The sequence below is a fragment of the Dreissena polymorpha genome, chromosome 15, assembly GCF_020536995.1.
Source record: "Dreissena polymorpha isolate Duluth1 chromosome 15, UMN_Dpol_1.0, whole genome shotgun sequence".
NCBI lineage: Eukaryota > Metazoa > Mollusca > Bivalvia > Myida > Dreissenidae > Dreissena > Dreissena polymorpha.
The window spans coordinates 15,488,842-15,516,758 of NC_068369.1; the positions used below are offsets into that span (position 1 = coordinate 15,488,842).

The following is a 27,917-nucleotide window of genomic DNA, read 5'->3' on the forward strand; positions in this document are numbered from 1 at the left end:
GTAAAGTTTATTTTCCGAAACATTTCTTTCAACATATACGATTTTATTTGTTTAATTATTTGCCTCTAGTCATGATTTGTTCAACACACATATAGTTAATTTCCTTCTGTATAATGATTTGGGAAATTAGTCATTTGGTGTGTTTGAATATACCGTAATTTCCAAAGCGTGTACTTTCTTATTGAGAGCGTCGAGATTGTCTTGAATCTGTTTGAGCCCATCCATACTGAAACATTGTAAGTACGACATTAGTTAACAAAATACATACAATATCGTTTTAATTTCAGAGTATAATTGTATTTCATTTCTTACTAGTTGCCAGTGTTATGAAAACATATAAAACGCGTTGTGGTGTTATTTCATGCATGGGATGATACATAAAAATGGGTTTTAACCCTATTGCACGCAATACAGGAGTCCCTTTCCGGACGGGTATACATCCCGACCCTTTATAATAGAGGAAAATGCGTTACCTTTAAATTAATTAAATCATATTACAATTTCATTTTATATTCTTACGTTAAACACGATTCCAAAATTGTTGCTAAATGCTGTAGTTTGATAAAAAAAAATGGTGCCAAACTACTGCATCATATTTCCTTAAATGTGCATTGACTCGTTATCGAATTTAGTTTAGATGTTGTTTTCCTAAAATGATAATTACAATAATGTATTCAGCTTCAAATTCAATAATGCAGTATTAAATATTCAAATAGTATTGACAAGAGCTAGTAGATCGAGCTTATTGTCCACATAGCACGAAAGTAAGAATTAAATATGACATCATTAAGACTGATAAAACATGTATTAACTTATTTTAATAGAAGTAAGTTTTAACGATGTGGAATTCATTTGTTAGTCAATAATTGTTAATGTATATATGTATGTAATTATATAGTCTCTTATAAATCATATTATGATTGGTCGCATACATGTAACTGTGCTTTTATATGTATTTTAATTGTATATGTATTGCGAATGAGACTCTAATAAAACATTGAATAAAACATTGAATTGAATTGTATTATGCTCAAACTGTGCACAACGGAAACCAATATATACCAACTACCTTTGCATCGATTATATGCGCACGGACATACACCGTGTATGCAGTCTCTAAATCAATGTTATTCCTTTTAAATGACTCTAAACATATTGTGTTAATAACGTCTAACTAAAAACAATGTGTGATGTATATTTCTCAACATCATTTATCGTTATAGTCGTCGGTATTAAAACCAGTAGACGGGTAAATTTATGACCATGCATGTCGTCTGTTTAAGCAAGGGTAAAGAGTTAATTGATAAGATGATGCATCCTTGTGCGTGTCTTTAGAATCACTAAAAAAGTCAATCGATGACCGATCAACTCAAGCATTGATTGAAAGCATTCTTTTGATCAAGCGTTATCACAATTTGTGTGTCTAAACCACGTTTAGAAACCGGGGTTTAACGATTGAAAAAGAAATGCAAAATCAAGATATTAAACAATGTATTTACGACATGAAACAATAAATTATACGTACATCACTTTTCTTAACTTGTCTTCTTTCTCATCCTGTTGGAGGATATTAAGAAGGTGTCAGCTCAATAATTGAAATTAGTCGCAGTAAATACTAACGTACACTGCTGACAGAGACAGTAATACGATTCACTAACCGATGTTCATTATATGGAAACCATACTTAAATATCAATTAAACAGTTAATCAACACCAAGTTTCTTAAAATGTGCTAGTAGTATATTCTTAAATAATTTAAAAGGCATATTGCATACTAAAATCCTGGAAGCAAAATATCCTAGTGTCACAATGTGTCATATGAATATATAAAAATATTGTTACACTAACAATACGAGTATTATATAATATTTAACTTACCGCATCTTTATTCTTTTTCCGCCTGTAATTTAGAACAAATAACTATAAATAGGAGACATACACACACTGTTTTATCCATGTTTAACTATGCATATCATATCAAAAACGTGTTAGCAAAACCCCAGACGACAAATACATAATATCCGTAAGTAATAATTGCACATCCCAAACTATTGTATATTAAGTACGTACATCTCATGCCGAAACTCCTCTTCTTCTTTGAACTAAAAAAAAGTACAGTACTAATTTGATATAATTGATTGTAGAAAGCAATGAACGTCTTAAAAATCTGACCTTATAAATATGACTTTTTAATCTCATGGACCAACACGATTAAAATAATCCCGTTATTAAAACATAATATAAAACCATGCAAATAATATATACAAATGGTTTTTATTCATTGCACCTTACCAAGAAATAGGAATTCAAAAGAAATGTCATATATCTTTTCCCGTTATACAACTTACTTTACGGCAAACTATATTGAATGAAGAAATACAGAGCAACAAATAATAACACAGCAGATAGTGACTGATTGAATTTGCTACTGTGTATTTAGTTCATAACATAAATTCATAAATATATAATAGCATACCCTGAATTATGCGCACAAATGAACCACTTTATATACGGTTCCTCGATTCTTAAAATGTGCTAGTAGTATATTCTTATATAATTTAATAGGCATATTGCATACTAAAATCAGAATAAATAACTTATTCACCGTCATTCTGTCATATTTATTTTATTTATTAACAGTATAATTAAGTATATATCGTGGAAGCAACATATCCTAGTGTCACAATGTGTCATATGAATATATAAAAAATATTGTTACACTAACAATACGAGTATTATATAATATTTAACTTACCGCATCTTTATTCTTTTTCCGCCTGTAATTTAAAACAAATAACTATAAATAGGAGACATACACACACTGTTTTTATCCATGTTTAACTATGCATATCAAAAACGTGTTAGCAAAACACCAGACGACAAATACATTATATCCAAAAGTAATAACTGCACATCCCAAACTTTTGTATATTAACTACGTACATCTCATGCCGAAACTTCTCTTCTTCTTTGAACTAAAAAAAAGTACAGTACTAATTTGATATAATTGATTGTAGAAAGCAATGAACGTCTTAAAAATCTGACCTTATAAATATGACTTTTTAATCTCATGGACCAACACGATTAAAATAATCCCGTTATTAAAACATAATATAAAACCATGCAAATAATATTTACAAATGGTTTTTATTCATTGCACCTTACCAAGAAAAAGGAATTCAAAAGAAATGTCATATATCTTATTAATCGGATAGGATATCGATTTTATCAGAATTTAAGTATAAGAATTTACCTCCATATGACAAAAATTTATCACCTACAAACCATCAACATAACCACACTAAAGATTTGTTCCTTTTTAATGGTTCGCACAAGTTTTCAAATCTAGAATCACAACAATATGACTGTGTGCAATCAAATTAATGTTGAAATGTTAATTAACATGTTTGATTGCTACCATGTATCCGAGCATCACACTAAAATGACAATGTCATTAACATTCATTTGTATGCGCAACACCCGAGTATAGAGGCGAATGGGCGTGGTGATCAGTTTTTCGTTTAAAATCGTTTTCCAAAAGTCGGCGCTTCTATCTGTGTAACCATTGCGAACTAGTTTGTGTGCGAATTTCACCAAACGTTTCTTAAAAACCGACATACTTGTACTCTATATATTTAATATTTGCGTGTGTATATTGTGTAATTCATATGCATCCGAACAGTTGTTTATAATCGCAATTACAAACCCTTAGCCACACAGTATTTCTTAAACCTACCGCTTGATTAGTCCTATTAAGCCTGTAATATAAAACAAATACATTTTAAAAGAGGCATATACTGATTTCATCCATGTTAAACATAACATATAATCCGTTTGTTTACAATGCACTAATTAATCAATAAATTATGAATATAGTCAATACTGCAAGCCGTATACGAGTGTGTATTTATACTTACATCGTACTACGAAACGTCTCTTCTTCTTTGCTCTGAAAGACATACAATATGTTTGTTTGATAGAACGTGTTAAAGAATCAGAACTGCTTAAATATTAACTCACCACGAACCAACAACACTGAACACCTCTCGTTATATAATATACAATTTTACATTCAGTGCATTGGTGAATGTTCTCAAGGGCACATATCCATCATACAAGATACTTAACGACGTGTTTGCGTGTGTATTTCGAAGTGTATTAGGTCATTCCGAGCCTGAGGCATCATTGTGCGTGAACCCAGAGTTTGTCCCAGCACTCCTTCCCAAGAACTAACGAAAGTGGGACGAATTTTGGAATTATAGCTGCAATATCCAGCTGTTTAATTGTTAATGAAATAATTGTTTAATTTGGTGCAGTCTTGTACTCTGGGACAAGCCGGAGAACCCGGAGGAAACCCCGTCTATCCAGTATGGTGATCACCAACCAAACACACATAATGATGTAAACGAGGACTGAACCCAGGTCACCTAGGTGGTATGCGCGTGAACCAACCACTGCGCTAACTAGTGAATGCAGAAATAGCCGACACATAAATCTTATCGAAATTTAGCAGGAAATAATTGATTGATGTAATTTTCGACGTTTGAAAGTTATTGAATGAGACGAACATTATATTCCCTTTAGTACGTATTGGCCGCAAGGGAGCGCTGTAGAAGGACGAGTATTCGTGCATGGTTGAACAGTGGTCAGTTTTTGTCATTCAACCTTGGAAACTCGGCATTGTGTACATGTTATTTTTAAAGTAATTTGTAAATATTTCATATTCTGGAAATGATATATGGCATAGTTAATAGATGTAATGAAATAAATTGACAAAGGATGATACTGTATGATGACTGAGGAAAGATTGTATTATTATAAGCGCTATACTGTGATGTATGTTTGACGGTTTGATAATGGTTTTTATGATGTTAAGTTTAATAATAAACGGACATCCGGTATCTGAGTCCCATTTGCTAGTACCAAAAGACGAGTTTTTTTTTCGTTTTATACGCAAAGGAGGGATGTATGCGAAAATGCGTTTTTGTTGATTAAGTACAACCAAGCTTAATATTAAGTTCTATCACCTCACTTAAATGCTTTATCCAACAAAATTGTAATTCTTACTTATTCTTGAAACATCAATGTGTTATATAATACGTCGATGCTTATACACGCTTCTGAACAAGATGGAATATGAATTGACGAAGGTGTTCTTTTTTCAAGCTGTTTAAACCTGCAATGTTTTGCATAGATTGTTCAAGGCGACGACACCAACTTAAATCATGCTTTACTGATTCATTACTTGGGATTAAGTTGATATTGTTTTATAATACATCATTGTCTCACGTTATATTTACTTTGATGTAGGTTGTGTAAACTAATTTAATCGTTCAGTAACAAAAGTAGAATCAAAGTACTTTATTTATCCATTACATTAAAATACTGCATTACCGTTTAATATCTAAGTTAAGTTTTGCGAAATGATCACATTCTTTTATCTAAGTAAATTTGAATGGCATATAACAATGTGAAGTCCACAACGCTTATCCGAATGTTACTACATGAATGGCGTATAATTAGCTCCTGTAAAAGTGACAACCACAACATGTATTTCGTGTGTAAGGAAAAAGATTAAAACTGGCAAGAAAAGCACGGGCGAATTGTCATATAAAAAAACGAATATTTTGTCGATGAATACATCTTCCACGAGAACTGAGTGTAACTCGAGTGCTAATGCCACAGTAAAAAGACGTTTCCATGGATGGGACGCGCGCTGTAAGCTGTTTGTGCTCATTAATACTTATACCATGCGATCGGAGCTATTTTGTTTGCGAATTCAGAATCTGGCTGCGTTGTTTGAACTTTGGACGTAACGGACTTTATTCTGAAACTGATTCCCAAAATACGTATATTATGTTACCAAATGGGCGAATTGAAGAAGGCAATCGCCCCGAAATCAAGTCATTATTCCATGATGTCAAGAACTCTCTTTGCTGAATAATCGAATATTAATGAAAGAAAATAGTCCATTAACAGTGCAATTGAGTGAACACTAGTTTTCGCTTATTAATCAGAAATGATGTAATAAATATATACATATTTGATATTATTTTTATTTAAAATTTGTCGCGTTATTAAATGATAGTGAACCGGGTGGTATTTAGGTCAGCAGTGTATATGAGTATCATATTATCTAGCATGTACATTACATCTATACCAGCGTTTTGGCGATTAACTAGTATCTAGTATCTGTTTCAATCACATCACTATAAATCAGCAACATTTACTACCATACCGGACATTGAACCGGTATGCCTCAGTACATTATCAACATTCGACAAACACTATTTTAAAGCTATGTGCTCTCGAGTATACGATATACGTAATACTTACTGCGTCAAAATGCTTTTTTTGTATATCGCTTTTAAGTATTAAAGAAATTAACGATTGATTTAGCATTCTCAGGATAAAAACGAACTTTTCATAATTGATTAAAACATAATTTGCAATATTCCAAAATACGTAAAAACATGTTTTTTGTCACAGTTTGCCAAAAAAAAAAATGCCATAGTTTGGAAAAATGAATATACACATTATGTTAACACACTCAAAATAACACTCCTGACTAAGTAAATTGTTTAAATATTGGTTTATTAATGGATGATCAATATTCGAAATGGTAGAATAATGAGGCGTCTGCAACGCTTTTCTTAATAAATTTAGAAAATACATTGAGTACAGCCCATAGCTTTAATTAATGACCTCAATAGATTGTCTGGTAGTCACCTTGACAACACAAAATTCAAAATATACCTTAGACTCCACAATAGCTATTTTCTCTTGCATGTTTGATAACTGTGTCGAGCTGCAACGTATAAAGAACAACATTATTTTAGTGATCCGTTTACACATACACATATATGATTATAAAACTTTCGAATTCCAAATCCGATTATTTGTAACAGTTATGAAAACAAAAGTTCAATAAGCTGTTACGTGTGTTAAGCTAAAACAAACATGGCTTCTTATGGCATGTTTTTTGGTTGTAAATAAGAAAAAAACAAATCATATCATTATATTTGATATATGACGTCCATGGTCAATTTGATAATAAGGCTTGCCGATTGTTATTGCTGTATATTTAGTTGTTAATGCCACAGCTGTAACTTGTCGTGATTCCACTGATCATGTATATGTTTCATAGTGAACGTTGTAGCGCGTGTATTATGTTTAAGGAGCGGGATAATTTGAGAAGGATTAAGCAAGTCCTTTGTCTTAAACAACTCCAGCTATTGTATTGCCGTTGACGTTACATACACATTGGGCTATATGTGTTACAGTGGCTCTATTTTATATAATAATTTATATGACAAATGAGTTAAAATACAAATTAATGCATCCTTATTTGGTAGACAGTTAACACGTATTACATGAAATATAAACATATGACCGAATATTTCCGCAAACTTCTCTATAATGGCAAATAAAAGCATTGTTCATAACTGTAAAATAGAAAATAGCTATTTTTAAGAGGCGTATACTGATTTCATCCATGTAAATGTTTATACATTATCTGTTTACAATTCACTAACAGATCAATATAATATTATTACAATTAATAACTGCAAGCCATATACGATTTTGTATGTTTGTTTTCATACTTACATCGTACTCCGAAACGTCTCTTCTTTTTTGCTCTGAAAGACATGCAATACGTATGTTTGATTGGTTCTATTCGTAGCAAAATGTGATCTGATTAAGCATCTGAGCTGCTTAAATATTGACTCACAAACCAACAAGACTATACACCTCCCGTTATATTATATACAACTTTAGATTCAGTGAATTTATGACTGTTCTCCATGGCACCTCGATAAAGGAATGACACGAGAAGGGACATATTATATTCATTGAACAACACACTTTGCGACGTATGTGTGTGTGTGTGCGTGCGTGCGTGTGTGCGGGCGTTCGTGTGTGCGTGCATGTGTGTGTTTGTATTTCAATGTTTATGAGGTCGTTCCTCGCCTGAGGCAACATTATGTGTGGACCCGGAGTGTGTTCTAGAACTCCTACCTTATTTATGTTATAGACTTACGAAAATAGGATGAATTTCCAAATTATAGCTGCAATATCCAGCTTCTTAGTTGTTACTGAAAGATTTTGTTTTTAATTTGGTATTCGGAGGAAATTCCACCTATCCGGTATCGTGGCCACCAACCAAACTCACAAAATGCTTGAACGAGGATTGAACCCGGGTCGCCTCGGTGTGAAGCGCGTGTACCAACCACTGTGCTAACCGGATAGTCCATACTTAATGACGAACTATAGTGCATTCAGATAAAGCAAACACATACATTTAAATTTAGCAGGAAGTAATTGAGTAAATGTGCTATTCTGTATTTACACAAACGCTTAATAGTATTAGTCAATACCCGCACTTAAATGCCTGACCCCAAATAATCATAAATCGTACTTATGTTTGAGATAGGAATTTGTTATATAATACTTCGATGCTCATGCACGCTTCTGAACCTGATACAATATCGATTAACAACGGTGTTCTATTTTCAAGCCGTTTAAACATCAAATGTTTTGCATAGAATGTTCATGTAGGCGACACCAACTTGCATCATTTGTTTTTGTTTAATACTGTGTTATATGCTATATCCTGATTTAAACAGGCACGTCATTGGATTTCTTTAAATAAAAGACTAGAAGACGTTTTCCACCATTTTTATATTTTCCGGTAAGGCATTATTCCTAAAGCCAGCATTATGCAAGTGAAAAAAGAAATAAACAAAGCCGATATAGCTGTATGTGGACAATCTAATCAAATCAGAAAAGTTACATCATCTATTGATTACGATTTTTATACAATTTTCTTGCGAAATTGAAAGAATGCGGGTCGGACTATCTCTAAGTCAGCATTGTGTTTGCATATCAAATCATTCAATGCATGCACCACATTTATGTCAGTGTCATTACAGTTTACGTAGACACAATTATCTCTGTTAATAAAATAACTGGCTCGTAAAAGACCAGCAATTCTGGGTAGCATACTTGTGCGTATTTGGTACGCAATAAACATTCACTGGGAGTTCATACGGTCTATGTGCTCTCGGGCATACGACACACACAATACTGAGTAACTAGTATCGATGGTAACGTCATTAAATTATAATTTTCAATATCGTTTTTGACTGTAAAATGACGTTTTACTTAATTTATTTTGTTAATAGTCACATCAGGATATTTGATTATTTCAATATAGCTTAGTACATTGTACTGCATCTTTCAGCGGTACATACGAGACATTCATTTTTGAATATACATCATTATCATCAAAGTTCATATTTACGAACTTTTTACGACATATCTTGAACCGGGAACGGTGATTTAACACGGACCACCTACGTGAGAGCCAATGTGCTGATAATGTGTGAGTATTTTTAACCGTTTGAGATCCCGCAGCGCATTAGACTGCATTATGTGTGGACCCGGAGTGTGTCCCATTATTCCTATCTTATTAAATTACTAGACTAATGAATGTTTGGACGAATTTTTAATAATAGCTGCAATTTATAGCTATCCTTTTGTATCTGAAAGATTTTCAATTTTGGTGCGGTCTACTGTTGTGTGAGTAGCCGGAGATCCCGGAGTCTCCGGTCTGTCCGATATGGTGACCACCAATCAAACTCACTTGCTTCCGGGAAAGGAAATTGAACCCGGGTCGCCTAGGTTAGGAGCTAATTGTGATGATAAGCCCTATGCAGGATATTTTATACCACTGAGGCTAGATAGTGACAAAATCCAATAATATTTCTAACGGCACCTTTCAAGACTATGATAAATTTAATTGGTTTAGGAAACATTTTCAGGGGAAGTCTAACTTTGTACGACTGTGAGGCGATGATGATGATTTCGATGATAAAGGTGATGATATTCATAATGATGATGATGATAATGATGTTTTTGAATTTTACTACGATGACCAAAGGATGAAAACGACCAATCCAGTATTGGTTTATGATGATTTGACGAAAACTATCCGATGATGGTGCCGGTGTTGATTACTGTAGTGGCAACGCTAATGACGACGATGATGATTGTAAAGATGATGGAAGTGATGTAAGTGATGATATAAAGAAGATGATGATGTAAAAAAAATCATTCAATGATCGTAAATTGATGATGATCTGACTAAGAAGATCCGATGAAGAGATAACGATGCTGGCACTGCTGGTTAGTATGATGTTTATAATTGTTATGCTAAAACAATAACATATATGCAATTTTAAAGTAGAACGATCGTACAACTTACCAGACGATTGAGTCTGAAATAATAAAAAGAACATATTTAAAGTTTGACTATTGATAACACTCGTTATATTATTCAAATGCACTTGGTAATTTAAATTAGTTAAAATGATATTCAATAAAACCGATGAATCATTGATATATAAACCACAATAATAAGGTTTCAGAAGAACTTCTTTCAGAAAAAAAACACAACAAAATCGTAAGAAGAGTTTTAAAGAATCTCTTCACAGATAGACGAACCGACAAAGTTCCAACGTTTCTAAATTTTGTCTTAGACTAATATATAATATATATATTTATCTGCACCAGGAAGCACTAGAATACAAACGACGTAGCCAATAATTGACAATACGTAGACATGTTCAAATAATTCTTATATCAAATTTATATAGTTATAAAGCGTTAGCAACGCGAACTGTTTTACTTAGTTTGTGTTCGTTCAATTTTAAAACACATTGGATTGCATAGGAAAAGTGATTGATGCATTAGTCATAACGAAATCCCGTAAGGCCGAGAGGTTAATGCAATTTCCTTATTATTCAAATGACAGTGATTTGAATCCGGTGTTTACTTCCTAATGTTAATTTATTGATGAAAAGCATGTAATGCCGACTTTCAAAATTGCCAAAACCTTTCAACATGTCCCCTTTAAACATTAAAATGAGTTTCTTTTATATGGTTAAACAAATAATGTAATTAAAAATGTGTACACGGATAGTGACTTGCCATTTTTTTACAGATGCATGTATACGACACATCGATTATTTGCTGTGTTGTTGTATATATGTTTGTCAGTTAAGTCCTAGCGATACAAATAAATGTGTTATCACGAAAGTTCATTACACATTTGAATCGTCGCATATTTAAATCTTTATTTTCGTTCATATTACATTAACATTTTATAGTTGTCATCGATGTCGTGTTATTCGCAAATGGAATTTTGAAAGAACATTCGTATACTATTCATATTTCATTACATTAATATTCAGTTTTTAACTAATTCCCCTTACCTGTCATTTATTGTAATTATCATTGTGTCGGTTCGTTCAGATTGGGTTTTATTTTCAGACTCAATGCATTTATCGAATGAATTCCTTTGTAACACGTGGATATGTAAATTATACAAAACATCTATCTGTGTTTCAAGGTCACATATCTGTTGTTGAAATGTATTCATTGTTTCTGTTTTCTCTTCTTCTGATATGTAAATTATTATCCCGGGACGATCATAGTTGGTGTTTGTTTTTAAGTATATTATCCCGGGACGATCATATTTGGTGTTTGTTTTTAAGTATTTCTTCAGGCGAAAGTTGGTACATGTTTTGCTAAATGAAGATACCACTTTCCATAGCTGTTGGAACGTGTGAGCCATTTGTTTTATCGGATCTGCAAACTGATATAAATCAGTATCGCTAAGTCTTCTCAACGATCGTGTCCACATCACCATACACCTTGCATACAAGAGTGCTGACCCTCTTTTGCAGATCAGAGACATCTTTAAAATCGGATTCATTTTTTTTTAATAATTGTTGACTTTACTGCATCTGTTCCGGCACTGTTTGAGCGTTTTTTGTCGTTATCAAATCCTAAAAACTATCAACATATATGTTTAATTATTAAATAATTATAAATGCATTTATCGAATGACCAGATAGCACGTTTAAAAAATAACAAGCACATAATATAATTAAAGGAAATGTGACATCGAAAATGGTCTAATGTGGGAAACTCTGTATAAGATTTACAAAGGCAATTTTAGCACATGATAGAATATAAAATTATCTTGGTATGATACCAACCAAGTTAGTATTTTTGTTGATATCGTGTGTCGGCTCACCTATTACGTATACATCGATATATAGCAAAAAAGAATACACAATGGAACGAACGGTATTGTTTAGTGTGTAACTCAAACGACATTGTAGATGAATATCACTGTAGTTGTGTTTGTACAAGTTAATCAGAGAAACGAAAAAAATAATTCAAGTAAAGACGTCCTGTGGTATATACAAACACAGGTCGTGTAAATTCAAATGATTAAATGGAACTCTCTTAAAACGTAATTCATTTTTAAATGTGCATATTGTAGAGCGGTTTGTTCGACTTATAACAAATTTGAAGTATATTTATGCAAAAAAAACGCGTTTACCATACCAGTCTTACCAAATTATGTGACTAGACTATCAATACACGATCAAGATGGCATATATATTTTCTTACACAACTGGACATCTTTTGGTTGACTGGTAAATATAGATTCTGTGTGTCTAAATGCGGGCTAGAGATCATAAGTGGGACCTAACATTGTTCTTAATGGAGTAGATAGGCGTCCAAATGCATAACTTCCTTGCATTATCGCTTCGTGTGTCGCGCAAAATATCGTGTGTCGCTTCGTGTTTCGTGTGTCGCCCTTTGAACGCGAAACACGATATGTTTCGCGATACTCGAATCGACAAACGATTGTTTGCGCGATACACGAAGCGGCAGACAATATTTTGCGCGATACACGAAACGACACGCGATATTTGCCACGATATATCGCCTTTTGGGCTACCTACACAAGGGCGATATTGTGTGGTACATTCTCGCGCGTCACTTCGTGTATTGCGCAAAATATCGTGTGTCGCGCAAAATATCGTGTATCGCTTCGTGTGTCGTGTGTCGCCCTTGATGAAAGAAGATCGAGATTATGGATGGCACTATCCGGATTCCGTAAGTCACTGTAGGCTTAGTTTGCTTAACGTAGTTTGACACATTGCTATTGTACACGCTCGGTTGTTTTTTTGCGGTAAATATAGACATGTAAATACTAAAATGTGTTAAATATACACGTTTAAGCTATAAACTGTTTTGTGTGCAATTAAACCTAATTTGCTCAGCATTTCTTTAATACCAAAATGCGATTATTTTACATGCTTTAAACAGTAAATAAATAATATTGTGCATAAGTTTACATTTTTCTTGTATGACTTCTGTTAATTATAATTTAAACATAACTTCGCAATATAGTTTTTATCAATATTGCCACTAATGTTTAGCGGCATAACACATACAATGCATTTAAGTGCTTCCCCAAAATATCGCCAATGGATTTCCCGTCGAACGTTTCTCCATAATACAATGTTATGCATGGTCAGGTGTCAAGAGGCTCGCATAATGATGATGATTTTAATTTTTTTTTTAATTATGCGATGAATAAAAAAATGGATCCCGAAGCAATTGGAGAATGAATGTAAGCAATCATATCCTAACATCTTTGTCGACATCGACGATTCGATTGAACGTTACTGTTGAGTAGGCATCGCATGCGTTAATACATGTTAGGCCTGCTGAACTATTTCGTTTGGCCGAACTTATAAAACAGAGGAAACGGCGTTTATCCTGTTTTCTTGACCAGAAGGTGATTTTATTATTTAAGAGTGATCGTTGTGATTTTTAATAATCGTTTCTTGTTTCCACGAGTTTCCGTGCCTGGAGTCGGTCAATCTCTTGGAAGTGGATTTGAGATTTTGTCTTTGTTGCGCTTTTGGTTAAGCTCTCTAAGTTTTAAATACCAACTTAACAAAATTTAGGGCAATCGCACGGATGATATCAGTACACTAGTTTTTGTTCTTTTTCACACCCGAGAATTAGTATAATATTAAACATTAATTTAACAATATTGACTCTATAAACAAAACCAAGTGAAACATGGATCAAGATGTTGTACAACTGTTACCAACTTTTATGTAATAATCGCTTATACAAAATATCAAACGCACTGAAGTGAAGCTTCGGTCAGAGTCAGGTTTAATTCCAACGTGCGCTCAAAGGGTAAAACGGCATTAAAACCAAAGTGCAGTTAAACAGCGCTGTCTCTATGACTAACTTATTCGTGAGTTCAAACTTGCCCGCTGTTTTTATGCCCCCGAAGGTGGGCATATATTGATCGCACTGTCCGTCTGTCTGTCCGACCGTCTGCAATTCCGTCACACTTCGCGTTTTGGTTTTGCGTTTAGGTTTCCGAAAATGAGGAAAAACACTTTGCGTTCAGGTTAGGAAAAATGTGGAAAAAGGGGGCATATGCCATCCTATGGTGACAGGCCTTGTTTTTTCAAAAAGATTGCATAGAGTTTTCTTTTGTGTAATATTATATGTTTCGGTGATAGGAATTGTTTCGTAAATCGAATTTCGTTAACGAGATTGAATTCGTAGGGTAATAGGAATCTAATATTGCGACGACATATCCATTTATTGGCGATTGCAAATAATAAATATTTGCTATAGTTTAAGCACGTTTAAAAAATAAGCTGTTTGTGTAATTTATAGAAAGCTATCTCTATAGCACCCATAGGGAGCTAAACAGTTAATTATTGTGTTTTGCCATTAAGAAGTGATGACATTTTGTTGATAGTTTAAACTGACAGGACGTTTTAAGATATTTATCTGCCGAGTGTTAGGAATGAAATTGCATTTATCTAGAAGCATCGGTTGTGTTCAGTTAAACAAATGACGTTAAAGCCAGATCAGTTTAATAAATAAAAATAATGTGTGTGATGTTTAGTGGCACACCACTCCTAGAATTCATCTTTGAATATACCGTGCACTGCTATTAGTGGAAGTTCTGAACAAGTCTAGAATTCATGTTGATGCTAATTCCAATTAACTACGCTAAATAAAGTACATTAAAAGCATGCTTCATTAAAGCATTAATAACGTATAACGTGTTTGCTTGTTTGCTATGCCGGCCTCAATTTATATAACAAGTAATTCTTGATGAATAGGTATCTTTGCAAATGTTTAGACTGTAGTTGTTGTTTGTTTTCTTACGATATCTTTGATCCTTGTAGATTTGTATTGTATAAATTGTGTTAAAATTTAGACTCAGACTTCACACTTCAACCCACGAATAAGAAAACGTGGATCATTGTACATTGACGATATATTTCTCAGAACAGCGCTTAGTGTGTAGAACTATACTATTCTCAAAACTTGAATCTGTGATAAGCAGGGGTAAGGTAGGTATTTAATAATCTATTTTTATGATGAAGCCTTATAAAACACTCACTTTAAGATGATTAATTATGATACTTTAACGTGTTTCTGAAGATGTACATGAGGTATGTAATAACAGTTTTTCGACTACACCATTACGGAACGTGACCGCAAATGATTCGTCAAACAATTATAATACAAATTTGACTTCAAAACTAGGTCTTAAATCTTTGGAACATTTATCGGAAAGACTTATGAAACATTGCCAATCCAAATTATTTTTTTAAGAATCGTCAGTACCAATTTCAAATTTATAACATACTCAGTATTTACCATTATACATAGTACATTTGAATGAATGTAATTTTTAATTATTGTTGGATCAATTTCATGTGTAAAAATTTAATCCATATTGATTTTATTGTGCAGCTTTGGCATGCGAATAAAAAATGCGCGTCCCAATTTCCCGTTCGGAGTAAAGGAAATAAAGTTTGTTTGAGTTATTAACAAGTTTTTGTTGGTTAGAAAACGATCGTCAATACATTCAATAAGATCAAAGAGTTATGACTGATGTCGGGGATGTTTTTTCTGAACAATGCTAAGCCGCATTTTATCTACGTACAAAGACGAACGTAGCTTTTAATCTTATCAGAGAATGTTCTGCAAGAATATAAACGCCCAACGAATGCTAGTATTTGTGTAAACAAGCATGTGGATGAAAATGTTTAGTTCGAAAATTACCCGTGTATGATGGTTGTGGCCGAGTAACGTCGGTATATAGACTTTATTTTCGCCTTGTTTTAAATCTTGATTTTAATGTAAAAGTGAACATTTAATATGTCATACATTTCTTAGAAGACCTTTATACATGTTTGCGAACGGGCAGTAAAACCAAATAGGACTCCGATTTTCGACAAAATTACGGTATGTTATTCATAGAAAAAGCCGATAACGACACGTGTACTCGTATACGTTGCAGAAAAAAGAATCTAAGTGTCGTACGAACAAATTTTCAGAAAAAAAGGGACTTTCCAAACGCGGTACATCCTTTACACTATAATGTACACGAATGATAGTCAACTAGAGCCTCATATTATAATAAACGCTTATTTAATTTAGGAGAGAACGTTTTCTAGTTTGCTTCGCTTATGTATTTTTAAAAAACGCGAAAATTATTAATTCGGGTCTACTGGCGTAAAATTTGTACCACATGTTATTGGCTGTTGATTAAGATCAATTAAAGTGAATACATGGGTAAGACAGCTTCGCAGAAAAAATAATAAATTAAATCAAATGAAAATACTTCATCAAAGAACAATTCGTCAACAAAAAGAGGTAGTTTTGTACACCAAGTGAAGACACTTAACAGACAGTTTGCACAACGGCTTGACACTCAAACAACTCCACTCAGCTCTGAAGACATTGTAAATCCAATAGCAAATGATCTGTCAAAAGTACATATTAGACTTACTGTCCCCATATTGAGTCAGAAGCACAACATGAACTCACAAAAAGAAGTCATACCTTAGCCATGATGATAAACAAAGATTTCACATCAGAACTGTGGACACATGTATACACAGACGGATCAGCTACTAGAGCCGTTGAAGACGGAGGAGCTGGGATCCTCATCATATATCCATCAGGCAGAAAAGAAACACACTTCATGGCTACAGGAAAGAGATGCAGCAATTACAACGCTGAGACAGAAGCACTCATGAAGGCGGCCTCTATGATTGATTACTCACAAGAAGATATCCCTCAGTAGTATTCCTCACAGAAGCTAGATCGAACGGGCAGTAAAACCAAATAGGACTCCGATTTCGACAAAATTACGGTATGTTATTCATAGAAAAAGCCGATAACGACACGTGTACTCGTATACGTTGCAGAAAAAAATAATCTAAGTGTCGTACGAACAAATTTTCAGAAAAAAGGGACTTTCCAAACGCGGTACATCCTTTACACTATAATGTACACGAATGATAGTCAACTAGAGCCTCATATTATAATAAACGCTTATTTATTTTGGGAGAGAACGTTTTCTAGTTTGCTTCGCTTATGTATTTTTAAAAAACGCGAAAATTATTAATTCGGGTCTACTGGCGTAAAATTTGTACCACATGTTATTGGCTGTTGATTAAGATCAATTAAAGTGAATACATGGGTAAGACAGCTTCGCAGAAATAATAATAAATTAAATCAAATGAAAATACTTCATCAAAGAACAATTCGTCAACAAAAAGAGGTAGTTTTGTACACCAAGTGAAGACACTTAACAGACAGTTTGCACAACGGCTTGACACTCAAACAACTCCACTCAGCTCGGAAGACATGACATTGTAAATCCAATAGCAAATGATCTGTCAAAAGTACATATTAGACTTACTGTCCCCATATTGAGTCAGAAGCACAACATGAACTCACAAAAAGAAGTCATACCTCAGCCATGATGATAAACAAAGATTTCACATCAGAACTGTGGACATATGTATACACAGACGGATCAGCTACTAGAGCCGTTGAAGACGGAGGAGCTGGGATCCTCATCATATATCCATCAGGCAGAAAAGAAACACACTTCATGGCTACAGGAAAGAGATGCAGCAATTACAACGCTGAGACAGAAGCACTCATGAAGGCGGCCTCTATGACTGATTACTCACAAGAAGATACCCTTCAGTAGTATTCCTCACAGATGCTAGATCAGTCCTTGAAGCTCTGATAAACAACACCTCCCCAAAACTAGCTAAACTTATGACACGACTCAGCAATAACCACAACATAGCACTCCAGTGGATACCTGCCCACTGTGGAGTATCAGGAAACGAGGAGGCTGACCAACTAGCCAAACAGGGAGCAAAAACAGAGCAACCCAATACCCAGGTTTCGTACAGAGAGAAAGTCACCATCATAAAGGCAATCACCAGGCCCCAGCAAGAACAAGATGCTTATCACCTGCTTAACAGAGCAGAACAAGTAGTGATGGTTCGACTACGCTCAGGACACAACAGACTGAATGCCCACATGTACAGAAAATATAAACTGGTACCCTCACCACTCTGTCCATGAGGAGAAGAGGAACAAATCGTGAACATGTTCTTCAAAGATGCAAAAGACACGACCAGGAGCGAGCTGCGAAGTGGTCCGAAGATACAACCCTGAACAGAAAACTGTATGGAGGTCTGGAAGATCTAATACGGACTACAACATTCATCGCAGAAACTGGCGTGATTGTGTAGTGCGAACGCCAGTAAGTAAGTAAGTAAGTCAACAAAACCTCGACAGTGAACGAACACCCGATAGTACAGCATTGTGTTAAACACCTGGTCGGAAAATCAAAGCCGACAGTTAACTTATTTAGAAAAAAATCCGTTAGGTTCTGCAGACATCAAATTAAGCAAAAATAGTAACACAACGGCACAAAAACAACAGTTGCAAACTAACAGAAACACAATAACAGCAGAAATGAACTCCACAAAAGCAGCACAATCTAAACTAACTGTCAATCATTGCTAAAATGTATGCAGTAAACTTATGTTCTTTCATAAACTCTGCTGGATGAGCAATATAAATGGAACGAAACAACTATATGAGTACATACTAGCGCTGTTTAATATTAACGGCAAATCATCAAAGAAAGCGTGTATACCAGACATCAATGGAAAAGTATAAAGTTATGCATTATTACATCGCATATTGTTTATCCATCGCGATTCCGCCTAAACTGACGTGGATACGTATAACAAACAGCACGATACGCCTTGAGTACATGTTAAAATGGTCTTGACGTTTCACTGGTGATGTGATTTGCGAAAGTCAGTGTCATACACATTTCATCAGGAGAGCTCGCATTTTAATTGTTATAGACCCAGATTAATGCGCGACTGTGACATCCTCCCTGTCACGTGATTTGGCGTGATTTGGCGCGAAACGGTCATGTTTTTTTTTCAAGGCGGTGAAAAAATAATTACAATTGGATTAACAACGTGGTATTTTGGAATATAAAAACGCTCAAATTTGTTTTAGATGCATTTTAAGGTATTCTAATGGGAAAAAGGAATAGAAAAGACCGATGCAGTAGTGATAGTGACATAAACAAACAAAACAGTAAACAACCAAAACAAAGAGGCCCGTCAGCAGATACTCCACTTAGTGACATTCTTAATAAAGCTAGCGCTGTGCTGTACGATACGTAGGATGTAAACAATAGTGTTTTTGTGAACGAGCCTGTGAATCCGTTGGACAATATGGCTGAGTCTGGAGGTGAGCCTACAAATCGTGACATTATGAACTGTTTAAATGCCATTAAATGTCGGGTAGATACTGTTGAAAAAAAACTAACATCTATTGCTAAAATCGAAGAACGCTTTTCAAATTTCGAAAAAGACATTAAGTGCATGTGTCTGGCCTAGAGACTCGCATTAAAGGAGTCGAACAGCGTGTCGACCGACTAGAGCACGATACGGAGGGCTCGGGCATCGCAGTTGCCGAGGTAACGAGTCGCGTGGAACACCTGGAGAAGGAGCGCGACAACTTAAGAGACGATATGGTATATCTGAAATCTCAATCTATAAGAAATAACCTCATTTTTACTGGTATACCAGAAGTTAACAGTGAAACACCGGAAGTTACGGAAACTAAACTCCGAGCGCATCTTCAAAATGCCATGAAGATTGCCAAGGAGGTCGTCGATTCTATGCAACTTGAGAGGGTACACCGCTCTCCGGGCCACCCAACACCAGGGAAGACCCGATCAATCTTGGCAAAGTTCGCATTCTTTAAGGACCGCGAGGCTGTTCGGCGACAGTGGAAGGAACTGAAAGGTACTAACTTTAAAATTTTTGAGCAGTTCCCACCGGAAGTGCTAGCCAAACGAAGACGACTGGTACCGAAAATGAAAGAGGCGAAGGGGCAAGGCAAACGATCCTGGATAGCCTACGACACCCTCTACGTTGACGGTCGTCCGGTCAAGGAATAGGGGCACGATGGGGGAGAACTTGCAATCCTGTCGTGGAATGTGAATGGTCTATCACAATCCAAGATTGACAATACTTTATTTGTTGATGTTTTGTTAAAATATGATATTTGCTTTTTGTTCAAAACTTGGAACAATGTTTCACGTAACATTTCTTTAAACGGATATATTTCTCACAATTTTTATAGGAAATTCCAGAACAAGAATGCTCGTAGATGTAGTGGTGGGGTAGTTTTGTATCTTAAAGAACATTTAAAAGATGGCATTGACATAATACAAAATCATCATGACTCAATTATATGGGTAAAATTAGATCGACATTTTTTTGGTTGGAATGAAGATATTTATCTTTGCGGATGTTATGTTTGGTGCGAAGATTCACCTGCATACAATATCATAAGTGTAGACTTTTTTTATTTACTCGAAAATGATATTTCTATTTATGAAAATAAAGGACGCGTTTTACTTTGTGGTGACTTTAATAGTAGGATTGGGTCCAAATCGGATTTTGTTATTCATGATGTTGTAAATAGTTTTATAGATGATGTTGATTATGATCCAGATATGTACTCTGTTAGGGCCTCCGTTGATAGATCTCATAACAATCACGGAATCAAATTGCTTGATCTATGTAAATCCTTTAATTATCGTGTTGTCAATGGAAGAATAGAAGATACGAGTCAGTTCACTTACTTCTCTCACAATGGCTTATCCACAATCGATTATTTGATTTGTCATGAACGAAACTTTGCACTTATAAAAGAGTTTGTGGTGCACGTTTTTAATGAATTCAGTGATCATGCACCGTTATCGTTTTCATTATATTGTAACAACAAAACAGTTGATCGACTGTCATACACTGAAACGAAGTTTAAATGGGATGATTCATTGCGTAACCATTTTAGATTGGGTATTATACGCAACCTACCTATGTTTAACAGAATTGTAGAAGATTTAGATTGTTCAAGTTGTGACTCTTTAAATAGTTAAATAAATTTACTGATGTTATACGTAATGTTGCGGATCATTTATTTTCGAAAAAATATTAAATAACAAATACACCCGAATTTGAACAGTGTAGCGCTGTTAGACATGCCAATTGGTTTGATGCTGAATGTAAAACAGCACACGGTCGCTATGTTTCCCATTTAAAACAATTTAATTGTAATAAGTCGGAAGAAAATAGACTATAATTGTTGCAATATAAAGACGAATACAAACGAATTATCAATAGAAAGAAAAAAAACTATTTAAGGAATAAGGCCAACGAGATAGAAAGCTTAAAACATCGGAGACCTAAAGAATTTTGGAAATATTTTAAATCAAATAATCGAACAAAAAACGAAAATATTCCTTTGGAAGACTTTCAAAACTTTTTCTCTGATATAAGTCATGGTTTGTTTGATTGTGTAAATGATGAGGCTGAACAATTTTGCAATACTCATAATTTTAATTTGCCCAATTCGCGTTTCCCCGAACTAGATCAGCCATTTACCGTTGAGGAGATTAAATTGTCTGTAAAACGATTGAAGCGCAACAAAGCATATGAGAGTGATTATATTTTGAACGAATATTGAATTGAATGTATTGACATTTGAGCATTGCATATATGTGATTTGTTTAATGCTGCGTTGAACTCGGGTTGTTTTCCAATGAAATGGACGGAAGGTATTATAATCCCTTTACATAAGAAAGGCGACAAATCTGATGTAAACAATTATAGAGGGATTACTCTTCTAAGTTGTTTATCTAAGCTATTTACATCAGTTGTTAACACTAGATTAGAAATTTTTTGTAGTAACTTTAATATAATTTCGGACGCCCAATTCGGATTCCGAAAAGGGCGCTCAACAATTGACGCTATATACATCCTAATGTCATTAGTTCAAAAATATGTTAATGAAAATAAAATACTTTATGTTATATTTGTTGATATGATGAAATGCTTTGATACTGTTTATCGTAATGCATTGTGGCTTAAAATATACAAAACCGGCATAGAAGGTCAATTACTTAGAATAATAAAAAATATGTATGAAAATGTTAAGTCCTGTGTTAAGCATTGTGCTTCATACTCTGAATATTTTAACTATGCTGTAGGATTACGGCAAGGTGAAGTTATGTCCCCTTTGTTGTTTTCCCTTTTTGTAGAAGACTTAGAATTATTTTTACAGAATGATCCCTCTTCCGGTCTAAGTATTGATGATATTGTATTGATATTGTTGCTTTTCGCAGATGATATGGCCATTATCGGTAAATCGCCCAAGGAAGTACATAAAAACTTGGATCTTTTATCAAATTACTGTAAATGCTGGGGATTAAAGGTTAACACTAATAAAACTAAAATTATGGTGTTTCGCAAGCGGGGTAATTTATTACCATCTGAAACATGGACGTTTGAAGGTCAGAAAATAGAAGTAGTAAATGATTTTAATTATTTGGGAACTTTAAGTGTACCCTTTCCAATTCAATTGTCTTTGTTTTACCCCATATCTCACAAGCGTAATTCAGTATGGATCCAACAAAAGCATCAAATAGCTGACATTGTGTTTTAGGTTTTAAGTCAAATTCTTTACATTTGTTAAATAATATATTCATAGCTTTAAGTGCTTTTCCACATACATATTCTTGATTTAGTTGAAAATTTCCAGTTTATTTAAAAACCAATTGAGGCAGAGCTAGCTAACCCGACTATCTTAGTGAGTACACCAGCTTCAGAACATCTTGTACTCCAGAATAAACATGTCCCAGCAGCATAGGGGAATACATGACAAAGGGTGAAGTAATATGTAAGGACTGACAGACATGTTAGAAGTATTATGCAGATTTCAAGTACTTTGGATAAAGTGACTCCCAAAATTGTACTGTTGCAACACTAGAGTCCCCAATACTAAATTTGCACATTGTACTGTTGTGTCTTGGAGTCTACTATACTCAATTTTGGCACTGTACTGTTGCAACACTAGAGTCCACAATATTCAGTTTGTGCACTGTACTGTTGCAATACTGGAGTCCACCAAGTTCAGTTTACACCCTGTACTGTTTCAACATTGTAGTCCAACATGATCAATTTACACACTGTATCGTTACAACACTGGGGTCAAACATAATCAGTTTGCACACTGTGCTGTTGAAACACTCGAGTACATCAAACTAAATTTGCACACTGTACTGATGCGACATAATCAGTTTACAAACCTTCAATGCCGAAACATTCAGTTCACCTGTACTAAGAAGTTCTATTTTCCATAAAATAATTGAAATTGATCCATTAAACCTGTTAAGTCGCAAATACAGATAAAGATTTTGGGGAAACATAGTTTACACAATTTAAAAATTATAAACTAAACAGTATACATAAAACAAGAGGGCCAAGATGGCCCTAGTTCACTTACCTGAGAGGAGTCTGTTCACTAATTCTTTGTCAAAAATATGACCTAGTGATCAAGTGTTTGAACCAGATGAGGCAGATTCGATTATTACTTTGATTTGCATCATAAACATCATTCTCTTAAAATCCCCCCCCCCTGGCAGCCATGTTTTCAACGGACTAGAACCGCTTTCGAATCTAACTCTTGTATCTAGGAAACAAATGTTCTGACCAAAGTAAATGAAGATTGGACCAACAATGTGATTTCTAGAGTGTTCACATGTTTTCACTACATACATATAGACAAAACTGACACGCCTCCTAGTGGCCATATTTTTTCACCAATCAGGACCATTTTCAAACTCGTCTGAGATATCAATAAAACCAATGTTTTGACTAAGTTTCATAAAGATTTGGCAATTTATTGGACTTCTTGACTGTTCACAAGCCTTTTTTACTATATAAATATAAGGAAAACTGCCCCGTCCCCCTGGCAGCCATGTTTTTCAACAGACCGGAACCATTTTCAAACTAAACTCGTGATCCTAGGAAACAAAATGTTCTGACCAAATTTCATGAAGATTGGACCCAAAATGTGACTACTAAAGTATTCACATGTTTTCAATATAAACATAAAGAGAAAACTGCCCCGCCCCCTGGTGGCCATGTTTTTTCACCGATCTGGACCATTTTCGAACTTGTCAGAGATATCAATAAAACCAATGTTTTGATTAAGTGTCATGATGATTGGGCAAAAATTCTGACTTATAGAGTGTTTACAAGGTTTCTCTATAGCCTAATAAGGAAAACTGTCCCGCCCACTGGCGGTCATGTTTTTCAATGGACCGGAACCACTTTTGAACTCAACCAACATATCATTTAGACAGAATGGCGGACAAAAACCCTCCCGGATAAAAACCCTCCCGTCAGTTTTATAGGGGCCGGACAAAAACACTCCCATGGAAAAACAGGGTCGGACGAAAACCCTCCCATGAAAGAACGGGACCGGACAAAAACCTTCCCGCTAGATCTGAGCCACGAATTCAAGTACCAAGGATTATTTATAAATTTTTAATGGGTCATTTCCGAATGTCATTTCCGACATTTGTCTTTTGTTGTCGGTTTTCCGAGATATTTATTTTTTGTAATAGTTACTTCACTTCAGTAGGTAACATTACACCATCTATTGACTAATTAAAATATTTCCGAATTGAAATGTTGTTATTTTACACCCATTTGACATCAATTATATATGTTTGAATTAAGATTTTCATGATTACTTAGTATAATAAGAACTACGATGTTCATGATTACTTAGTTTGAATAACAAGTAGGGTGTTTATATACAATATATAAAATATCAAATTTTGCGCCATCCAGTGCATAAAGAAAGCACTAAAGTCGTGTTTCTTTTTTTATTCATCATCGAAAAAATAACAGAGGCGGACACAGGCTTCCCAAGACATTCTTTATTTCGTTTATTCAGATAACAAGTATTATTAAGTCTAGACAGTATAATGTTACATATATTGACAAATAAGCATAATTAATTGATAAACAAACCAACATAGTAGACAATTGAGAATACAAACAAACACAATTGCATTAATCTTACACAGTTCACATACACTCCTAAACGTGAATACGAATGCAGTGCCCTACAGCAGCCAAGAAGTCCTGTACCGCCTTGCTTTCCGACGCTACCTCCTCACATAGGCGTTGCATCTTTTTCTGGAGAAGAAGGGTCCCCTTCCGGACTCGCTTTGCTACCGGCTCCCCGTGTTCGTACTGGTACACCTCAGTTTCGGCCATGGCGTTGTCCTTTTGCAAACATGTGATGACGTTCTACAATGAGGGTTTTGCGTGGTCGACGAGATTCTTGAAACTGTTGTTCCAACTTGTGCACGGGTTATTTGTCCGTGCTTCACCAAGTTTTGTTGCCTCATGTACGTTCCATACATCAGGCCGGAAGCGCGGTGGGGTGCGCCTGAAGCGGAGGCGACCATCCATCATGACACTCCTGAACGCCCCGTTGACGTAGTTGGCGTCTAAGTAATCTAGTATACTGTCTATGCCATCTGGTGCCAATTCCCGAAGAAGGCTCATGCCGTCAGCCGCCAGATGCACCGGGAGAAACGCCAGACCATCCAGCATCCCGCAGAAGTGCCGCACCTCTTCTTCGTCTCTGTATCAAGTCTGCAGATCCTCGCTCTGGACGCGACGCCACGTTGCCTGAGTCAGGTGATAAAAACATCCCTGTATACATGTGTGGGAGCTAAGCGATGTCCGCACTGCGTTGTGTATGGCTTGCTCATAGTCACATACCACCACCCGGACGTTTGGTCGAATGTCTCTCTGTAGGCAGGTGTCGAGCACCGCCGTGAATACTTCCTTGTACAACTCTTGCTGCTTTCCTGTGAGGAAGGCATAGGCTGCGCTGACGTTACCATCACCCAGTGGCACGCAAATGCAGACCAGTTGAGCGAACTGTTTCGGTGCTGTTGAATGAGTTCCATAGCAATACCAAGTCTCTGCCATTCCTAGCAGTCGCAGACCGGTGTCGCTCGCAAAGACCAGCAACCGTGCATCGGTAGATGCATTGTCATACACCAGGAAGGACTTGTCCCCTTCTGGCTGCGCTGTGGTGTACTGCGGCGGCATAGGACGAGGGATGCCGACAGAACCAGCTGGCTCTACTGGTACCACGCCACGTTTCTTCCTCCGGATGGCCCGCTTCAGACTCTCCGTCTTGCGGATAGCTGCTCGGACCTCAACCGGACGAGTGATAAGTTTGTTGGCGATTATCTGCCCCTGTTGCCCTCTGTTGGCGGTGGCAGTTGACAGATATCCTCACGCAGCTTCATCGCTTCGACGTGGAACTGGTCTCCCTCATGGTTGTGACTTGTGGTTGAGTTGATTGTCGTCATATTGATGTCCGTGACTACAGCGCCTTTACAAGACTTTGCCGCGCGTTGAGAACATTCCCAGCGTATAGTCGACTTTGACGTTTTCTTCTTAGTGTAGACGAAGCCATTGTGCGCGAGTCTTTTCTTTCCAGCTGAAGTGGTGATGATTTCCATTTTAGAAGAGTGCCTTTACACAAAAAAATTGCTTTTTATATGTTGCAGATTCACAGTATGATATTTTGAGCAAATGTTGTCAGCATTAAGTGAATTTTTCGAATTAATGAATGCAACATTGTGTGAAGTAAATACATTTGTCGATATTTAATTGCTTTTTTTTATTGATTCTGTGATTCAACTAATAAAAAACTAAAAGTAGTTGCAGATTCACAGTTTGCTATTTTGAGTTAATTTTGCGGATTAATGAATGCAACACTGTGAGAAGCAATTACATTTGTCGGTGTTTAATTGTTTTCACGGGATGGCTTTGTCCGCAGGTGCAGATTCACAGTTTGAATTTTTTATCTATATTATTGTATTCCATTAACTAGTTCATTGTCATGATTAGCTGATTAGTGGGCCTCAATAACCGTTAGCGACTATTGGTAATGCTGTATGTGCTATTGATCTTTTGAATCATTGACAGATTTGACAGTATAAATATTGTATGCAAAAATGCAATTGAAAACGCTTCAGTCAAAGATAATTTAAATAAGTTATTCAGGCAATTTAGTTACATGCAAACGCATTGTAAGTTGTTAAGGGAATTTCACTTTCATTTTCGCAAGGTTTTCAGAAAGTTCACAGAAAGCACGTTTTTTGCATGAATGCGCGTATGACGCCATTTAGCGTTTCTCTGTATCGTATTGCATTCAATTTAAATTCACTTGTCTATAAATGGCCTCATTTACAGTTAATCGATACACATTTTCTTCTTTTCAGATAAATGAATGTAACACTGTGTGAAACAATTACATTTGTCGGTGTTTACTTGCTTTCACTGGAGGGTTTTTGACCGCCCCCGTTTTTTCATGGGAGGGTTTTCGTCCGGCCTCGTTTTTTCATGGGAGGGTTTTTGTCCGCCCCCTTTGAAAATGACGGGAGGGTTTTTATCCGGGAGGGGTTTTGTCCGTATTCCATTTAGACAAACATTTTGACAAAGTTACATGAAGATTGGGCATGAAATGTGACTTCTACAGTGTTTACAAGGTTTTTCTTTTTTTGACCTAGTGAGCTTATTTTTAACCCAGCATGACCCAGTTTCAAACTTGATCCAGTTATAATTGGGACAAATCTTCTGACCAAGTTTCATGAAGATGGGACAAGAAATGTGGCCTCTAGTGTGTTTACAAGGTTTCTCTTTAGCAAAATACGGAAAACTGCCCCGCCCACTGGCGGCCATGTTTTTCAACGGACCAGAACCACT

The 27,917-nt window shown here is 35.5% G+C and overlaps 1 protein-coding gene across 1 annotated transcript; it reads left to right on the plus strand.

Annotated features, from left to right (window-relative positions):
- The first annotated feature begins 16,906 nt into the window (after positions 1 to 16,906).
- Positions 16,907 to 18,312, plus strand: LOC127859587 (uncharacterized). The gene is made up of 2 exons (XM_052397086.1): positions 16,907 to 17,004; positions 17,946 to 18,312. Exons 1-2 carry the CDS (start codon positions 16,907 to 16,909, stop codon positions 18,310 to 18,312), a joined length of 465 nt encoding a protein of 154 aa, XP_052253046.1.
- Positions 18,313 to 27,917: the final 9,605 nt, after the last annotated feature.